This window comes from Sander lucioperca, chromosome 5, assembly GCF_008315115.2.
Source record: "Sander lucioperca isolate FBNREF2018 chromosome 5, SLUC_FBN_1.2, whole genome shotgun sequence".
NCBI lineage: Eukaryota > Metazoa > Chordata > Actinopteri > Perciformes > Percidae > Sander > Sander lucioperca.
In genome coordinates this window covers 11,885,931-11,907,157 of record NC_050177.1, presented here as the reverse complement: position 1 = coordinate 11,907,157, position 21,227 = coordinate 11,885,931, and the positions used below count along the sequence as shown (strand labels likewise).

Here is a 21,227-nt window from a genome sequence, read left to right as displayed (position 1 = left end):
CTTTGCTACACCCTTCCACCAAGTTTCATAAAATCGTGCCAGTAGTTTTTACATTATCCTGCTGACAGACAAACAAACCAACAAACAAAGGACAAGCCAAACCAAAACCATAACCTCCATGGGTGGAGGTAATTAAAACACAGCGGAAATAAAGTAAAGCATAAAACCTTAACAAAATAGATGTAAAGATAGAGGTGGTCCACGTGTTTGGTTGCACTATGTTTCAGTCTGGCCCTCTTTGCCGCTCTTTCATTCTGCCCAGCTTTCTGAGCTTGGCGAATAGGAGCTCTCTGAACTTGTCACCCATCAGGAAGTAGAAGACAGGGTTGATGACACTGTGCGAGAAGGCCAACGGTCTGGTCAAGGTGTACAGGCCCTGTATGTACATTTTTGTACAAATCCCTGCCCAGGCCTTATTAGATGCTATTCTGACATTTCTCAGCACATGGTATGGAGTGTAGAGAACCAGAAAAATGACTGCAGCCATTAAAACAACCCTTAAAGGCCGCTTGTATGATGTTGTCCTGTTCTGGACAGCCCTTTCCTGGACACGGAGCAGATGTGAAATTTGGTAGGAGAAACCACAAAGTCCAAGCACAGGGAGAAGGTAACCAGTCAGGGTTAGTCCCAGGCTGTAGCCCAACATATTGATGTTTCCTTCCAGGCTGGCAAAATCCCTGCAGCGACTCCAGTTTCCATCTCGGAGGTCATCTATCATCAGTGATATCAATGGAGCAATTTCCACATTGACAGCTAGCCAGCTCAGCCCTGTTATGATCAAGGCTGATCGTGGTCTCAGCAGGTAGTGGTTCCGTGTTGGATATCTTATGAGCAGGAAGCGGTCCATGCTTAGCAAAACCATAAACAGGATGGAAGAGTAAAGATTTACATTTAGTACATAGCGGTTTATAATGCAAACATGGGGACTGGTCTCTGGTTGTTTGTACGCATAGTTGTACGAGAGACGTGGCAGCGTGCAGAGGAAAATTAGGTCGGAGACTGCCAGGCTGAAGAGGTAAATATTGCAGCTCTGCCACTGCTGCAAACCAAAAATGTAACCAAGTACAACCACAAAGTTGCCAGGAAAACCAATGCAGAACTCGATGCCATAAGACGGTGACAGGTAGTACCTCTCGAGCACTTCAGTGATCTTTGTACAAGGTGGCACCTGAAGAGAAGAGGGGAGTTGAGGACAGAACAGAAGAGGACAAAATAGAGAAGGAAGAATAGAGGAATATAGAGGAGAAAGGAAGGGAAGTAAGAGGGAAAGGAGACAAACGTGAGTAATAATAGAAACAGTTCTATGATTTGGAATTGTGACAATTTTCAACAACAGATTTAATAGGAAGACATTTTAGGTTCAGAGCCTAACACATTCAGCACAACATCAATATTGTATGTGTTAGTATAAGACTTACCATGCTGTAGTTGCTGGTAGCCTGAGTATTGAGTGTGGCCATGAGCAGGTGCAGCTACGACAGTATCTGTACACTGGAAACAATAAACACTGCTGTCTGACGGTTCTGGTGCCTCTTATATGATATGGCTGAGAAACACACACTTTGAGTGTGATTTGCATATAAGATAATACAAACCAAAGAAAACTTCCTAGCAGACTTGATAGGTTACCTATTAAGTAATTAGTAAAACTGCCCACCCACGCTTTGCCTGGCTACCTGGCACTCCAGAGTATTAAAGTGGATGTGATTGGCTGGCGTCAGTGTTAAATGTCTGATGAACATTTTTTACTTTGCAACCAAATTTAACCTGTGATCTGCTGTTCCAACAGTTATTTCAAACTTTTGCATTTATATTAGAAAAAAAAGATCATGGTTTCATGTATTCTCTAGAAGAATAGTGTTCCACCTACACAATTTTATGTTTCAGATTTGTATTTAATTAGGTATTTTATCCAATGCAAGAACTATGCATCATTACAAGTTTGCAGGGTTAAAATGCAGATAGCAAGGGTTCTAACAGCAGTGGCATAGCAACAAGTAGAAACAGATTTCATATTTATCTGGGTCCATCCATGTGTTTACTGTCAGTGAAACAGCATTGCGTTCAGTGATTGTGGCATTGCAAGAGTGCAACACATAAATCAACCAGCAGATAAGTCAATATTTATTGTTTTTAAACAGAATAAGCTGGTGCAGGATGGAGCTGTCTGGCTGCTAACTGATTTATTCATAAAGCCTTCTCTACTTACAGTTTTCCAACAACACCTTCTAAAATGTTGGTCCAAATAAGTTAAGCTGCAAGTCTTAATTTGCTGTGTACCAACCAGCGAGGCTGAGGAGGAGGTCATAGAACACTGGTATGAACAACTCCAAATGGCGGTTTCAAAGGTACCCCAACACGACGTTCTTCTCCTAACTGGTGACATGAATTCCAAAGAGGGAACCGACAATTGCAACAACGAGAGGGCAATGGGCAGGCATGGATGTGGCGACAGAAACAACAATGGTGAACGCTTGTTGATTTCTGCATGAGTAACAACCTGGTCATCGGCGGTACCATCTTCCCACATAAGAACATCCATAAGCTCACATGGCAGTCACCTGAAGGTAGGACCATCAACCAAATCGACCACATCATCACTAATCGTAATGCAAGATGTTAGAGTTTACTGGGGTGCAGATGCCTATAGTGACCACTACCTAATCGCTGCCACCATTAAACTCAAGTTAAAGAAGTCAATCCCACAAGGCCATCGGTAGAAGAAACTGGACATTGCAAAACTCCAGTTTCCAAAGAAAAACAAGGAGTTTGTGTTGGAACTCAGGAACCGCTGCAGCACGCCAGAGGCTTCCTCTGAAATGGAAGAAGAACCCACCATAAACAGCAAATGGAATGCTATCAAGACCATATACTCTGAAACAGCACAAAAGGTCCTGGGCTTCAAGCAGAAAGAGGCCAAAGAATGGATATCTGCTAACACTTGGCAGAAAGTTGAAGAGATGAAGCAGCTGAAGGTAAAGATGCTGAACACCAAGTCCCAACGACTCCTCAAGAAAACCAAGATGTCCTATAAAAACAAGGACAGAGAGGTGAAGAGGAGTGCTAGGGGAGACAAAAGGGTCTTTGTTGAACATCTGGCAAGTGAAGCCGAGAAAGCTGCAGCCTATGGAAACCTGGGCACAGTGTACAAAATCACAAAGCGACTCTGTGGAAAACGTACAAACCAAACTACCCATGTTAGGGACAAGAATGGCAACATCATGCAAATGCATGGAGTGAAATGTGCAGCAAAATTAAACTAAGCCCAGGTCTAAAAATAAAAGTATGATAAACTGTTTGCTTTACAAACATTTACTAGATATTCCAGTATTTTGTCTGTCTATAGGTAATAGAAAATGTATTTGGACAAAGAGCTGACGAATATGAAGTGGTAATTCATACACAGTTCTTTCTTTGTAAGTGCTTGAACTAACATTTTTCTATGAAGAGATGACTCAGGGCTAGGTTTAACTAATCATATGGGTTCCTAGACCTCTATTAATGTGACAATGACGATTGAGGATGTAGCTTTCTTAACTAATCTCAACACCTAATCTTTAATCAGTGTGGAAGTGTATCTATAAGTGTATATATCTGTTGATGTAGTCCAAACCTGATGCTCTTCTTGACTGTCTGACATACAATTGGTGTCTTTAATTCTAATCCTTTTAAATTGAACATGGTGTTTTGACATGCTAATTATAAACATCTGAGAAATGTTCACATGCTCTCTACACATGAGAAAAGTCAATTATTATCAGTATCACGAGCAAAAAAATGCATTACAATCTTCCTGGCCAGAATGTCCGAACTGAGACGCATTTATAGAAATCCGATGGAATCGCATTTCAAACTACTTCCAAATGTGGCTTGGATCAGATTTGCAAAAAAAAAAAATCATTTCAATTTGGTTATTTGCTGTCCAGACTTTCTAAAATCAATCTGGATACCATCTGGATATGCCAAAAAACAGATTTGGGCTGGCAGTCTGAACAAGGCCTTATTCACTTTGCTTTGGAACAATGGAGCACAAACCACAAAACTATACTACAGTGTTGACTTTCATTTTCAATCTATGGTATCAAGCACCTTTCCTGTGGTTGCATAACACATCTTGATCATGTTGGTTCTAATAGGGAGCCTACAGTATATTTTGGCAACAAAGCTTACACTGTTGGTCAGCCTTAGCCAAGCACATGAGCTGAGAGACACGTGAGACAAAGTCAGGTTAGTGTTATTTATTTTTTACCTTGCCCTGCAGAGACAGTAAGCTAGGTATAATAGAATGGGCATGTCTTTAAAAACCCCAGTCTGGGACTGACAGTGGTTTGTTTGGTTATATTACTCTGGGATCAAGAGTAATCTTTCTGCATTCCTGTGTTTTAGAAGATTTTGGATTTGTTCTAGTGAAGACCAACAGTGGAGCAGTGACACAAGTCTTATTTTTAACACTGACTTTGGATAGCTTATGTTAAACACATGACCATTCCTCATTACTAATGGTTGTCTTTATGTGGCCAGCCTTCTGGAGGTTTCTCTGGTTTGAACAATTCACAGTGAATGATCTGTGGACTATGTGTTTGTCTTTAAAAGTAAAAGTACACAACTGTTTATATAAAAACACAAGGAGCTCAGGATTTGAACCTCCCAGTCACCAAACAATGTTTTTGTCTTACATTTTTTATAGACTTCATATAACCTTTATGCATTTCTAGCCCTGTAGAGGGAGTCTGGATGTCGGCCAATATCATCTCTTCTAACGTAGTGCCACAATTCATCATATCTCTATTTCAGACAAAAAGGCTTGACTTCAGCAGGTGGAAGGGCCATTGTGTGTGTATGTGTGTGTGTGTGTGTGTGTGTGTGTGTGTGTGTGTGTGTGTGTGTGTGTGTTTGTGTGTGTGTGTACATGTGTTGGTTTGAGTCATTCTTAGGAATTAGTTACAAGCTACAACTACAACACTGTACACATAACCATTGTGACCTCATCACCATCATCCCCATTTTGATATGTCTACCACTTGTGACCAGTTCAACCAAAGGGATTTTGTTGTTGTGTTTTACTTTAAAAAAAATTCAGAGCCGTAAAGAAGTCAATTAGCCAGTAAGTTAGAAGAAAAAAAGACTGGAGGAACACATGAAAACCTTTGTCTAGCAGAAATGTTTTTGTTGCTTTTCTCCCCTTGTAGTGGTCCCAACAGTGAGGTTGGAAACCACTGTACTAAACTACCTCCAAAGTGTACCACTGAATTTAAATTTGAATGCAGTTACTGAAAACCATAGTAATCTCCTACCGCCTGTGTGTGTATGTGTTCATGGAGTTGTGAGACGGGTATAAAAGTAGCCCATAAAAGAGCCCATACAACTATGAAAATTACAATCCTCATACCAGAGAAGGAAATTGATGGGAATTGTATATAAACCGTAAATAGCATTTATTGCAGCACATTTAATGTACTAGCCCTGACAGACATCTTGTGATACAAATGTAATCCAGCAGAGAGCAGTATTAGCCCAAAGATCTGATACCAGGCTAAACTCCACAAGTGTCCTGTCTTGTGTTTGTGGGAAATGACTTTGATGAAATTAAGTAGCAACAACAACAACAACATAAATAAAAAACCTTGAAGTTAGATCAAATGAACTAAAACAATCTGATGGATTGATGGGGGACAATGCATGAGTCCTAATCCTAAATCCTTATTGTTAAATCATTGTGCACTGTTAAGGAGACAGAATGAGCACCAGTGAGGCAGAAAAGAAATAGATGACAGAGCTTGTGATGAACTGATGAACTAGTTAGTTGAGGAGGAGCTATACCAATCAGTATGTTACAGTGCCCTCATCACACAGTGAAAGTACTCACCTTTTGTAGAATTATAGGTCAAATATGATGACATACTGAATGCATATTTACAGCATACAGCTTACCCTAACCCTAGTGACTGATAGTAAAGCAGTACTTAGTAAATGATGGAAGTACAGAAGAAAAACACAAGGAGCTCAGGATTTGAACCTCCCAGTCTCCAAACAATGTTTTTTCTCTTCATCTCATCTCTTCTAGACTTCATATAACCTTTATGAATTTCTAGCCCTGCAGAGGGAGTCTGGATGCTGGCCAATATCATCTCCTCTAATGCCCATTAGTGCCACATTTCTTCATATCTCTATGTCAGACAAAGGGCGTGACTTCAGCAGTTGGAAGGGCCATAATGTGTGTTTGTGTGTGTGTGTGTGTGTGTGTGTGTGTGTGCGTGTGCGTGTGAAATGAAGAAGTGAAAAGGTGATGGACTGTATCTGCTAGTTTCACTTGTGCTCATTCCTCCCTCTCCTCCTTAGATAGGCAATTTATTCCAAATGCACCCTGATCACGTGCGCACGCACACACAAACACACACACACACGCATTTCTTAAATGCATGCATAAATGTTAACTTACGGACAGGGCTTCCAGACACACGCTCCGTCCTGGAATGCTTTCTTGCTTGTGGAACAGATTCATCTGAAATAAAAGACCATACAATTTGTACTTATTGCAAAAAGAATACTTGAACGGTGTAAATAAAGTAGTCTGTACTTAAAAGGTCATTACATTACATTACATAATCACCATTATCTAAATAAACGATGGATGTATTTAGACAACCAAGGAGGTGTAATCATTATGTCGTGCTAGGTTAGCCTGCAGTTTCGTGAACAGCGCTTCTCTTAATACATCCATGGCTTTATCTCTCATCCACGTTACACGTCCACCTTGTTGTCCAGGTTCCTTATGGCGGCTAAAACATCACCGAGGGAAGGCTCAGTCTCTGTCGTCAACGTTGATGTATCCATAGGGGTAGCAGCACTCGCGGCATAGCTGTGGAAAGCTAACATGTTTCCCGCGTTAGCATTCGGGCTAGCAGTCTTGAGCAGAGGAAAGTCTTTGCTGTTGACGGCCGACAATGTCTTTCTTGGTATCTTTGTCCTACCTTGCGTTATAACACCGTCGGTGAGGTGTAGTCAGCATATGTTTTAGTCAATGGCAGTATTTCAGTTCGAATTTGGGACCAAACGAATGGATCTTATAACGTTTTCTGTGCCCTGTTCGCCATCTTGAAGCAGACTTTGGTGTATACGGAAGTCAGGACAGGACTTCAATCGGTCACCTGAAAGCAGAGGCACCCCTTCTGGCATGGGGGTGTAACGGTCAGATTTGTACACTGGACTGAGCCACTTGTTATAAATGAAATGTGAAATGAAATAAGTGAATTTTCTTAGTTGTGAAAATCGTTCTATTGATAGATTCTTGTTTTAAAGGAACACACCGACTTATTGGGACTTTAGCTTATTCACCATAACCCCCAGAGTTAGACAAGTCGATACATACCCTTCTCATCTCCGTGCGTGTTGTGACTCTGTCTGATGCCCCCAGCGCTAGCTAAGCCTAGCACAGATCTTGGAGGTAACCGGTTCCAATTAGCCTACTGCTCCGAATAATTGACAAAATAACACCAACAATTTTCTATTTACATGTTGTGATTTGTATAGTCACAGGGTGTACAAATAGCAAGGTCATATGAGACACAGCCGTCCTCTAACCGTATACAAACTGGGAACTATATTCTCAGAAAGGCAAAGCACCTAATACAGTTAAAAAACCGAAATCAAGCACAAAAGCATTGTTTTTTAGCAAAATTGATATCAGCCTAAAAATAAATATATTCTCTTTCTATGTTGTTTATATCTTACTTAGATTTTATAAGACCAATCATTTGTTAGTGAATCTAAATCAAGTGACTGCAAACCTTTTATATGCTACTTCAAAAACTTAAATGGAGCTGGTTTAAATAAACGTACATTTTCAAAACCGCACTCAGAACAACCAAAAACAACCAAATGGGAACGTTGTGTGGAGGTACAGTGCAACCACAGGAGAATGTTTCAGTTGGTTGGTTCCCTTAATGTTTAGGGAATGTTATAACCCTGAGGGAACGTTCCCTAAAAGAGAGACTGCATATTTAAACTGCATAGTGTTAATGTTGTGAAATTACATCCAGAAGTTGTAAGTTCAGCATGAAGTCCTCAAGCTCAGTGCATTTTTCTGAGCCAATCTTTTTGTTGCAGAGTGAGTAAGACAGTGAGTGAGATGACAGTACTTTCTGTCATCTGTATGCCTATGTTCTAAGTGGCTTTTTCATGTATTTCATGCCTTCCTGTTTAACAGAAGTTAAGTAGCCTGCGAATTAAACAGTTAATAGTATGAAAGATGTGAACCATTAGTCACATAAATCAGGGGTCCCCAAACTAGAGCCCACGGGCCGGATCTGGCTTGACCCCACATTTGGACCGGCCCTCTGAACAATGACAGAGACATATTTTTAAAATTAAAATAACCATATCTGTGAGCGAGCATGCAAGGATTTCTCTCTTGTGGCCGCCAAAACAGTCGCCTCTCTCTTCTGTTCTGTGACTGAGAAGCAGCCCCTTCCCTCTCTGCTCTCTCCTCGTGTGCAGCAGCACTGCACAGGCGCAGGTAAGGTGTAGGTACAAGGGACAGCGGGAAGCGACGGGAGCTAGCTGCCGAACTATGGCAGGTGCACGCGCGCCAGCAAGAAAATTCAAAGACACAACAAAATGGCCAAACGGTTGAGAAAGACAAAAGTTGATTCTGAATGCAGGGTATTTATCCAGCAGTGGACAAGTGATTATTTTTTTGTTCAATGCAAAGAAATGGCTGTCTCATCTGTCAAGAAACAGTATCTGTGTTCAAAGAATACATCTGTGCTGACACTATGAAACCCGCCACAGAGACAAGTATGCAAGCTTGCAAGGCCAAATGAGAGCAGACAGTGTCGAAGCTAAAAAGTGGACTATTAGCTCAGCAGAATACGTTTGTACGCCAAACCCAATTGAACCAGTCCTCGAGCTAGCTTTCAGGTAGCTAAACTGATTGCAACCAGCGGTAGGCCATTCAGTGATGGTGAGTTTGTCAAGAAATGTATGAATGCTTTTGCGGAGGAGGTGTGCCCCGATAAGAAAGACGTTTTAATGCGGTGAGTCTGTCCGCAAGTACAATCACCAGACAAATTGAAGAAATGGGAGATAATGTGTATGCCCAGCTGCAGGAGAAAGTGGAAGAAGTTTTTGCAAATCGCACTACAGGCTGTAGGTGGTGCCAGAGGAGCCAGAATTGTTTTTAAATGACCTGCTTCATGTAGTTCTACTGGAACATAGGGTCAGTTTCAGCACATATGACGGAAAGCTAGAGTCTTCTTTAGTTTTTACATGCTGCTACCCAAAATCAACGCCTTTCTTCTGACAAAGGGCATAACTGTCCCAGAACTGATCGACACAGAATGGAAATGGGACCTCACCTTTTTAACAGACGTGACAGAAATGTTGAATAGCCTCAACGTGCAGCTCCAAGGCAAGGGGAAACTAGTATGTGACATGTGTGCCCACATAAAAGCATTTGAGGTGAAACTAGCACTGCTTGTGGGACAAGTGCAAAAACAAGACTTCACCCATCTCTCTACTACACAAAACCTCTCAGCTGAGAAACCAGTGGCCCCATTGCCAGCTGAAAAGTCGGTGGAAGCGCTGGAAATGCTTAAGGCAGAGTTTGGTGTCTGATTCCGTGAGCTACTTGTCCTAGTACTTGTTTTCCAGAACCCATTTGCTGTCGACATTGATAAAGCCCTACCTTCTTGTCAGTTTGAGTTGGCTGAGTTACAGAACTGTGATGTTTTGAAAGACGCATTTAAACCCAACAGTCTCATTGAATTCTATGCTGCCCTCCCTAATGAGACATACCCAAACATCAAAAGGCATGCAATGAAGATGTCCACACTTTTTGGCAGCACGTATATCTGTGAGCAAACCTTTTCACGCATGAAACTGATGAAAATTCCCATGAGATCAAGACTCACTGATGAACATTTGCATCAGTCTTTGAGACTGGCTATGACAGGAATGGAACCTGACATTGGACATCTCACCAGCCAGAAGCAAGCTCACCGTTCACACTGAATGTATGTATGTTTTGATTTCAATAGCAATAAATATGAAAAAATGTCATTATGATAGTAATAATGCACTTTTAATAGTCTATATATCGCTTGAAAAGTAATGTTCATTTGTCTGTACAGTGCATAACAAAATAATAAACTAACGTTAATCTAGCATTAGGAGGCATAACAAATACATTTAAAATCATAATAGAATCTCCACAATAACATTGGTAGTCACTCCGGCCCATGTCATTTTTTGTTACAGACCGACCCGGCCCCCCATTAGAGAAAGGGAAAATGATGTGGCCCTCACAGAAAAAAGTTTGGGGACCCCTGACATAAATGATCAAACTTTTATGGAAATTCAGCGGATATAATTATGTTTTTTCATAGTCAACGTAACAGTCTTATGACAGTAGCGGAAACTTTTGTATTACACTATACTATACTATTTTGTAATGTTTGGTGAGTTTCGGCACTTTTCAGTTCGAATTTGCCACGTTAGACAAGACTTTGCGGACGACCCGCACGTACACACGTCTGCTCAAAAGTTTGCGTGGTTGCCGCACCTTCTTATGTCAAGTAAATTTTTACACATCACACTGTGTATGTAAAAACCAGCGTACGCAAGCTTTTCACGTGTATCCAATGTTTATACATGAAAAAAAAAAAAAAAAAAAAACGAAAGACCTGATTCAATGTTTGGGATGTGCACCATATGGAGAGGTATGCATGAGTGTGTATGTGTTTGCGTGTGTGGTGTGTTTTGTTTGTGAACATGTAATTAAATAATAACATGCACTGAAGCGTAACACACCTTGGAAACACAAAAGCTTGTTATTGTGTATTATGGAGGTGGTGTCATGGCTTCATCCTAAACCTGCCAATTTACCTTTTACCCAGGGGGTTGTGGGGGAACAAGGGGCCAGCTGGGCAAGCAAAGACAAGCAAGTGTTTCCAACAGGACTGATGAGAGCTGGGCCTGAGGCTATGAAACAGGAGCTCACCAGGTGTTGTGTTGGAAATTAATTAATTTTGACTTGGAAGGGGATCTCACCTCTTTCACAACAAGCCACTCACATTTTTGGGCAAGACTACAGCAAAGTTGAATTTGTTTTGTTTTCTTTTGCAACATTGTTGATTGTTCGAGATAAATAATAAATCAAAACAAAAGTCATGTACCAGCTTTGCTTAGTTTGATATTGGAGAGAATAAAATCTTTAGGTAAATGTGACAAATCTGGCATGTCAAAACCTAACCCAATATAACAATATTCTTAGTGTAATCACAAGGTGATTATTGAAATCACAAATGTTTTCCTTAGTGAGAAATAAAAACACTCCAGAGTTTCTTCAGATGGTAAACTTACCATGTAGACTTAAAACAATACACGTATCTAATTTAATTGTAATCCAAATAAACAATGTATGTATGTAGAATGTTTAGTGTATGTCAAAAAGTAAAAGCTTATATCCATAAAATGAATTATATAAATTGCAATTAATTGGCTTAGCAAGGTTCAACATTATATTTTGTAACCATGATTATTTATTACAGCTTTAAATATATACTTTGTAATATTTCTGCCTTAAAATGTCGACTATACCTATGTTATATATGTTGTGTACTTCCATTATCCCAAATGTTTCCAACAATTGTTAAACCTAGATAGAACTGTAATTTTAATTATGACATAGTGTGTCATTTGGTCGCCTGTCAATAGCTTCATATTACCTTTGACTCGTCTAGTTGCTCTAACTTCCAGCAAAACATAGGAAACCCCAGATGATACTTTTGAGAGTAATTGTAAATCATACAATATTGATCCAACTTATTACAATGTGCTATGTTCACAAGTGTCTAATGCTATTGCTTGGTGACAAAACTGTAGGCCTACAGTAATGTTATGAGGGTACAAGAATGTTCAACACCCTCAAATTTTATTTTCAGTATTATTGTTTTGACCTCAGATAACAGCACTGGGCTAGTCTGAATCAATGGAAGTACATTTCCAGGACAAAGCCTGACTTCAGATGTCCCTCACCTTCTGCTCTCTGTGTGTTGCTGTTCTCAAAATCCCTTCACTTTGGGAAACAACATCAAACTTCGAGCTTGCAATCCATCCATCCATCCATCCATCCATCTTCGTCTGCTTATCCGGGGTTGGGTCGTGAGGGCAGCAGCTCAAGCAGGGGACCCCAAACTTCCCTTTCCCCAAGCCACATTAACCAGCTCCGACTGGGGGATCCCGAGGCGTTCCCAGGCCAGGTTGGAGATATAATCCCTCCACCTAGTCCTGGGTCTTCCCCGAGGCCTCCTCCCAGCTCGACGTGTCTGGAACACCTCCATAGAGAGGTGCCCAGGGTGCATCCTTACCAGATGCCCAAACCACCTCAACTGGCTCCTTTCGACGCAAAGGAGTGAGGAGCTGTACTCCGAGCTCCTCATGGATAACTGAGCTTCTCACCCTATCTCTAAGGGAGACACCAGCCACCCTCCTGAGGAAACCCATTTCGGCCGCTTGTACCCTGGATCTCGTTCTTTCGGTCATGACCCAGCCTTCATGACCATAGGTGAGGGTAGGAACGAAAATTGACTGGTAGATCAAGAGCTTTGCCTTCTGGCTCAGCTCTCTTTTCATCACAACGGTGCGATAAATTGAATGTAATACCGCACCCGCTGCGCTGATTCTCCGACCAATCTCCCGTTCCATTGTCCCCTCACTCGCGAACAAGACCCCAAGGTACTTGAACTCCTTCACATGGGGTAAGGACTCATTCCCTACCTGGAGTAGGCACTCCATCGGTTTCCTGCTGAGAACCATGGCCTCAGATTTAGAGGTGCTGATCCTCATCCCAGCCGCTTCACACTCGGCTGCGAACCGATCCAGTGAGTGCTGAAGGTCGCTGGCCGATGATGCCATCAGGACCACATCATCTGCAAAGAGCAGCGATAAGATCCCCAGCCCACCGAACTGCAACCCCTCCCCACCCCGACTACGCCTCGATATCCTTTCCATAAATATTACAAACAGGATTGGTGACAAAGCGCAGCCCTGGCGGAGGCCAACTCTCACCTGAAACGAGTCCGACTTACTGCTGAGAACCCGGACACAGCTCTTACTTTGGTCATACAGAGATTGGATGGCCTTGAGAAGGGACCCCCTAACCCTATACTCCCGCAGCACCTCCCACAGTATCTCCCGGGGGACCCGGTCATATGCCTTCTCCAGATCCACAAAACACATGTAGTACTAATACTCCCAGGCTCCCTTCAGGATCCTTGCGAGAGTAAAGAGCTGGTCCGTTGTTCCACGACCAGGACGGAATCCGCATTGTTCCTCTTCAACCCAAGGTTCGCCTATCTGCCGAACCCTCCTTTCCAGCACCTTGGAGTATACTTTACCAGGGAGGCTGAGAAGTGTGATATCCCTGTAATTGGCACACACCCTCTGGTCCCCCTTTTTGAACAGGGGAACCACCACCCCTGTCTGCCACTCCTTAGGTACTGTCCCAAACTTCCACGCAATGTTGAAGAGGCGTGTCAACCAAGACAGCCCCTCCACACCCAGAGCTTTCAGCATTTCTGGATGGATCTCATCAATCCCTGGGGCTTTGCCACTGTGGAGTTGTTTGACTACCTCAGCGACTTCCACCAGGGAAATTGACGACAATCCCCATCATCCTCCAGCTCTGCCTCTGACATAGAGGGCGTATTAGTTGGATTTAGGAGTTCCTCAAAGTTATTACCTATAACTTTATTTATACCTATTACCTCCTCAGTTGAGGTCAACAGTGACCCATCCTTACTGTACACAGCTTGGATGGTTCCCCGCTTCCCCCTCCTGAGGTGGCGAACGGTTTTCCAGAAGCACCTTGGTGCTGACCGAAAGTCCTTCTCCATGTCTTCTCCGAACTTTTCCCACACCCGCTGCTCTGCCTCTTTCACGGCAGAGGCTGCAGCTCTTCGGGCCCTTCGGTACCCTGCAACTGCCTCTGGAGTCCTCCGGGATAACATATCCCGGAAAGACTCCTTCTTCAGTTGGACGGCTTCCCTGACCGCCGGTGTCCACCACGGTGTTCATGGGTTACCGCCCCTTGAGGCACCTAAGACCCTAAAACCACAGCTCCTCGTCACAGCTTCAGCAATGGAAACTTTGAACATCGTCCACTCAGATTCAATGCCCCCAGCCTCCACAGGGATGCACAAAAAGCTCCGCCGGAGGTGTGAGTTGAAAGTCTGTTGGACAGGGGCCTCCTCCCGACGTTCCCAATTTACCCGCACTACCCGTTTGGGCTTACCTGGCCTGTCCAGAGTCTTCCCTCACCCCATGACCCAACTCACCACCAGATGGTGATCGGTTCACAGCTCTGCCCCTCTCTTCTGGAGTGTCCAAAACATACAGCCTCAGATCAGATGAAACGATTATAAAATCGATCATTGACCTTTGGCCTAGGGTGCTCTGGTACCAAGTACACTTATGAGCATCCTTATGTTCAAACATGGTGTTCGTTATAGACAATCCATGACTAGCACAGAAGTCCAACAACAAACAACCACTCGGATTTAGATCAGGGAGGCCGTTCCTCCCAATCACGCCTCTCCATGTGTCTCCGTCATTGCCCACGTGCGCGTTGAAGTCCCCCAGCAGAACTATGGAGTCCCCCCCCTGGAGCCCCATGCAGGACTCCATTCAAGGTCTCCAAGAAGGCCGAATACTCCGAGCTTTTGTTTGGTGCATATGCACAAACAACAGTCAGAGTTTTCCCCCCACAACCCGCAGGCATAAGGAGGCGACCCTCTCGTCCACTGGGGTGAACTCCAACGTAGCGGCGCTCAGCCGGGTGCTCGTGAGTATCCCCACATCCGCCTGACGCCTCACACCCTGGGCAACTCCGGAGAAGAAAAGAGTCCAACCCTTATCCAGGAGTATGGTTCCAGAACCGAGACTGTGCGTAGAGGTAAGCCCCACCAGATCTAATTGGTAGCGCTCCACCTCCCGCGCAAGTTCCGGCTCCCCCACAGCGAGGTGACGTTCTACATTCCCAGAGGCAGCCTCTGTCGCCTGGGTCTGGTCTGTCGAGGCCCCTGACCTTCACTGCCACCCGTGTGGCAGCGCACCTGCCCCTAGCAGTTCCTCCCACAGGTGGTGGGCCCATGGGTTGGAGAGGGAGGCTGTGCCCCACCAGGCTCCGTGGCAAACCCGGAAACCAGGCGCTCGCTGACGAGCCCTCCATCTGGGCCTGGCTCCAAACGGGGGCCCCGGGCTTCCTCCGGGCAGGGTAACTTCATCTCTTCCTCGATGACTCATAGGGGTTTATGAACCATTCTTTGTCTGGCCCCTCACCTGAAACCACTTTGCCAAGGGAGACCCTACCAGGAGCACCAAGCTCCAGACAACACAGCCCTCAGGTTCATAGGGACACACAAACCTCTCCACCACCATAAGGTGATGGTTCCCGGAGAGGGATTGCAAGATACATGCTGAAAATGGCAAGTTTTGAAGAAAATTTGGATCGTGCAAAAAGGCAGACCTGCTATGGACAAAGTACACACGGCAACACATTGGTCTGAACAAATTACGTTTAACCATGTATCCAGCTAATTTAAATAGCTCACGTTGTGTGAACAGTTATATTAATTTAATATTCTAAGTGGGGTTTTCTTTTGCGGGGTGCACATGTTCCACCAAAGCAAGTTCCTCCCTGAAACTATTGCAGATACACCGTTGCTTCGTCCAGAGCTTAGCGCCGCCAAGATGATTGTGATTGGTTCAAAGAAATGCAAACAACGCAGAGCGTTTTTTTACCTATCCTAGAGCGCATGATGGGTGTATCCAGAGTAAGGTCTGGCAATGCGAGACTAGCACTAACCTAACCCACATTTAAATTTGCCACAGCTGTATTGGTAGTTGACTAATCTAATGCTAAGTAAGCTAGCATCTGCCTCATTTCCTGCTGCTAAGAAACTTTGTAATAACGGACACCCATGAAGTAAGTCTCCCAGGTGCGTGGAGTATAACAACACCTTTTACCCCCAGTGGTGAAAAAATCAGAGAGGAGCCTATGACGAGAAATATATTGTGATATCTTGGTTTTAGCTGCTGGCTTATGGGGTGCCGAATGTAAAAGTTCGGTTACAATTTTTTAGTTGATAAATTTTCAACATTTAGCTCACTGTCCTCACATTTAGAGCATTTTCTTCACATTTGAGACAGAAATTATATATATATATATATATATATATATATAGGGAGGTATACCTGGTAGGTATATATATATATATATATATATATATATATATATATATATATAAATGTTAAATCTAAATGTTATATCTAAATCTAAATGTTAAATTTATATCTAAATGTTATATCTAAATCTAAATGTTAAATCTAAATCTAAATGTTAAATATATATCTAAATGTTAAATGTTAAATCTAAATGTTATATCTAAATCTAAATGTTAAATTTATATCTAAATCTAAATGTTAATTTTATATCTAAATGTTAAATGTTAAATCTAAATGTTATATCTAAATCTAAATGTTAAATTTATATCTAAATGTTAAATGTTAAATCTAAATATTATATCTAAATCTAAATCTTAAATATATATCTAAATATTATATCTAAATCTAAATCTTAAATATATATCTAAATGTTAAATGTTAAATCTAAATGTTATATCTAAATGTGTCGCCAAGTGTAAAGCTAAATATTTAGAAAATATTCAAATCCCCAAGGAAACCACGCCCACTGCAGTGGCTTCACATCGCGCTGCACCGCAATTTTCAGTCAACACCTGTTGGTATAGTAAATACTGACTACAGTGGAGCTGTTCGACTAATGTTACTGGATTAAAACATATTTCGGTCAGTATTTTGTATTATTGACTTATATCACAGAAATTTCTTAATATTTGTGTGTACTATAATGCCGTTGTTTTGTTTGACTCATATATCCTTTTGTGTTTAACGTTAGTTTGACTCATCCTTCACAAGCAATCTAGCTCACACACTGCAGCCGACATGTCATCTGAACAGGCCTCGCAGCACTGTAACTAGCTAAGTTAGCTAGATCTCGCAATGTGAGACTGAACAGCAGTAGGCCTGTCACACTATAGCCACATGTAAGTAGTTTTCAATACTTTGGTTACATTACCGTATTTTATTAACCTGAATTATGTTGCTATATTAGCTTGCGAAGGAGCTATCCGTTGCTAACGCTAATTTATCTCAAAAAGCAGAAACGTTAGCTAACTACTGCCAAGATATGATTTCACTAGAGACCAGAGAGGTGTTGTAAGACTCGTCAAGTGTTGTCATGTGTTTACACTGTCTTACAATGAAACCATATCTTGGCAGTAAAATTCGTTAGCTACTGCTTTTTGACATACCGGTATACATACATATATATATATATATATATATATATATATATACATATATATATACATATATATACATATATATATACATATATATATATATATATATATATATATATATATATGTGTGTGTATATACCGTATTTCCTCAAATAAAAGCCGGGGCCTTTATTTACCTGAACTGGAGAAGGTACCAGGCTTGTATTTGAAGCAGGCTTTTATTAGAGGCAGGCCTTTATTCTTAATTTCATCTGTTTGATAAGTATAACTATTTTAAATAAACTGTTTTAAATGAAAAACCATAGCGTTCCAGTGGATAGAGATCATTCATTTTTTAAGAAACATTTGCAAAAATATCACCATATACAACAACAGCCAGAAGGGCAACAAAACAATTTGGGTCAGAATGAATCAAACACCACCATTGTGTCAGTTTGAACCCTGTAAATGTACCGGGTATTTATTTCAAATACAGGTACTACAGTATTGCTGGTATATTACAATAAGAGCATACAGTAGTTGCTGGTTTGCAGCACACTAGTATCTGATTAACGTTACAGACGGTAGCTAGCTTTGTTTCTAGCTCCAGGCTAACTTCTTTCCTCCCACCTCCAGCTAGCTAGCTGTGCTCTGCTTTTGTCGGCTAATCTTGTCAGCTCATCCTTCTGTTTCTTCCAGTATCGGATTCTCCTGGGGTCAATGTCGAAACGTCTCGCAGCTTTTTCACCTGAGTTTTCCTCCGCATACTTTAAAACTCTTTTCGTTTTGTTGTTGAAAAGTCCGTCAATAGCACCAGAGTCCGTCTTTCTCTGCTAGCACTAAATGAGACCCGTGTTACATCCAATGTAGCTACTGCCATCTATTGGCACCTGTACGTTACTGCAAACTACACTTGGCTGAGTTACACATATAGCCGCATTGACTAAAATACCGGTTGGACAATAATCCAGAAAAACAAAGTGTGGAAAAAAGCATGAATATATTGTTGAATCTGTTAAATGAAATTGGTAGAAATGTACATTACAATGAACTTGAATTTTATTTAGACTTAATATTATATGAAAGGCATTTAGGAGATTATCCACACTATTTTTTCCCTGGCCTTAATTTGAGACCGGCCTTTATTTGTCCGTGTTGACCACGCCCCCGGCCACTATCAGAGTAATTGACTACCGGTTTTTATTTGAGGAAATACGGTAAATTAGCTAGCTAACGTTAGCGTTAGCAACGGATAGCTAAATATAATATGAATATAGCCTTGGCAAACAGAATTAAGGTTAATAAAACACGATAACTTGCTATGTAACTAGTATTACAAAATTCTTACAAGTGGCTGGATTGTGACATTTTAGTTGTGTTCGGATGAATATGTTGGATGCATAGCTGGACTTTATCCATGCTGGGCTAATGTTAGATTGCTTGGGAAGGATGATGTTAGTCACACACGGAGATATGTAATTCAAACAACGGTAATGTGATTAACACAACTATTAAGACATGTCTGTAATATACTGGTCGGTCAATAATATAAAATAATGTAGATCAGTGCTTTCCAACCCTTCTGGTCTGAGGTTCCCCCACAGCCCTGTCATATAAACTCCCATACCCCGCCCTATCAATTCCCAATGTGTTCACACTATTTATCATATTAAAGTGAATATTCTTACATTTTCATGCAATTGAACTTTAAACATTTAGGTTGGTTTGGTCAGAAATTCTACTAACAAGACCTTTTACTTGAAGTGTGGTTAATGTTTCAAAAGTCATCCATTACTTTTAGCTAATCATTTCAACTGTTAGCTAAGTCAGTAGGCCACTTTTAGCTATTTTTTTCTACCATTGATTACTTCGCTATATGTTTTAACGTATGTGTTGAGCTGTTTTAGCTGATATATTGTTTTAAATCAATCATAGTTCAATTATTATTTTGATTAGTTAAGCTGCTCCACAATCTTTCCAAGTACCCACTGGCTATAGCAGAGATACCCCTTGCTGGAGCATCACGGCAGGTGTTGTGTCAAAAACTGTTTCCCTGTAGATGTGTTTCCTGCTACTTGCAATTAGTGTGGGGTGGGAGCGGGGGAGGGGGTGGGGGCAGTGCAGCGCGATTTGAAGCCACTGCAGTGGCCGTGGTTTCCTTGGGGATTTGAATATTTTCTAAATGTTTAGCTTTACACTTGGCGACACATTTAGATATAACATTTAGATTTAACATTTAACATTTAGATATATATTTAAGATTTAGATATAATATTTAGATATATATTTAAGATTTAGATTTAGATATAATATTTAGATTTAACATTTAACATTTAGATGTAAATATAACATTTAGATATAAATTTAACATGTAGATTTAGATATAACATTTAGATTTAACATTTAACATTTAGATATAAAATATATATATATATATATATATATATAATTTCTGTCTCAAATGTGAGGAAAATGCGCTTAATGTGAGGAAAGTGAGCTAAATGTTGAAAATTTATCAGCTAAAAAATTGTAACCGAACTTTTACATTTCGCACCCCATACTGGCTAACGTTAGCTTACTTGCTTGATAACTGGTCAGCTACCACCACAAATAGAATCTGAGTAATTGTGTGGGAAAAACTGTGTTTATGGCCGATAATATGTCACATTATATGAAGAATAGAGCTTTAGGTTTTGTATTCATCCTCATATAAACCTTTCTGCTGCTTTTCTCATTGGTTCTGTTGCAATATAACTACTCTGGCTTTTATATTAAAACTTGAAACGCACACATAGTACGCAGCCCAATATATCACCATTGCTTATTTTCTTTGCTCATTCCAGCAGAGATGCCAATGTAAAGAAATGAGGGATTAAGCATGGTGTGATTAGTCATGGCTGAAAGAAAGCACTTGACGCTATCTGTTGCATTAAAGCCCGATGAAGTTATGTGTTTGATGAAAGATCATTGACTTGATATTGAGTCCAATATTAATGAGGCTTTCATGGAATCAACTTTAGAAATTTACATTAGAATTGAAGGATATATTAAAAGGTTTCAATAAATGAGACCACCTAACTCTATAAACAAGCTTTATTGAAATATGGTGTGTCCTAACAAGAGGCTAAATGAACATACTGCAACACCATTTTCACAGTGGACGTTTTTTTCAAGATGGGGATGGAAGGATTTTACATCATAAACCATTAGGACATTGCTCATTTTTACATTTTGGTATTGCTTGTACTGTAATGGAATTGAAATTCAACACTTTTTATTTGAAATCTATCTAAAGTATGACTAAATTATGGTGCTGATGAAAAGCCCATACATCCAAATAGTAAGAGGTGGCTTCTGATCAGCTTTGCATTAAACTTTTAGTCTTCTGTCAAAAAACACAAAACACCCTGATCACCCTTTTATTTAAAAGATAATGAATATTTAAAGATGAAAAAAGAAATGCTTAAATTCATCTCCCAATATATTTTTTATTTTCTCACAAATAATTAACCTCCCAATAGAAAATAGAAGTAGCAGCCATTAATTATTAGTTGAGTTAAGTTCTATTTTATTACATTTAAAAGTAATACAGTAAAAGGCAGACTGTAACGCACTAACATCCCAAAAATAGTAGTACAAATGACAAAACATCCACCTCCAGTTTCATCTGACTACAAATAATTATGCTTTTTCAACAAATACAGATACGAATACAAACAGCAACCATTCTGCACATACATACTCATGCTTAAACAGTGCATTAATATAAAAATAGGCTCTGGCCTTTAACTGAATTATTATGTTAAAATTGTTTATACATCTTTAATTATGTTTATCAGTTATTTTATGTTACTTTACTTTGTAAAC

At 40.8% G+C, this 21,227-nt stretch overlaps 1 protein-coding gene across 1 annotated transcript; it reads right to left on the bottom strand.

Moving 5' to 3' along the window:
* Nucleotides 1–223: 223 nt before the first annotated feature.
* On the bottom strand, nt 224–1,606 carry LOC118495109 (succinate receptor 1-like). The gene is made up of 2 exons (XM_036001534.1): nt 1,419–1,606; nt 224–1,168 (listed from the first exon to the last, which is right to left on the bottom strand). The coding sequence occupies exons 1-2, from the start codon at nt 1,458–1,460 to the stop codon at nt 224–226; spliced, it is 987 nt and encodes a 328-aa protein (XP_035857427.1). The 5' UTR covers nt 1,461–1,606.
* Between the last annotated feature and the right edge of the window lie 19,621 nt (nt 1,607–21,227).

Bases quoted from the DNA above. Each gene is read 5' to 3' on its own strand.
- LOC118495109 (XM_036001534.1), bottom strand. From the start codon at position 1,460: ATGGCCACACTCAATACTCAGGCTACCAGCAACTACAGCATG. The intron at 1,169-1,418 runs GTAAGTCTTATA...TCTTCTCTTCAG, and splicing joins CTACCAGCAACTACAGCATG to GTGCCACCTTGTACAAAGAT.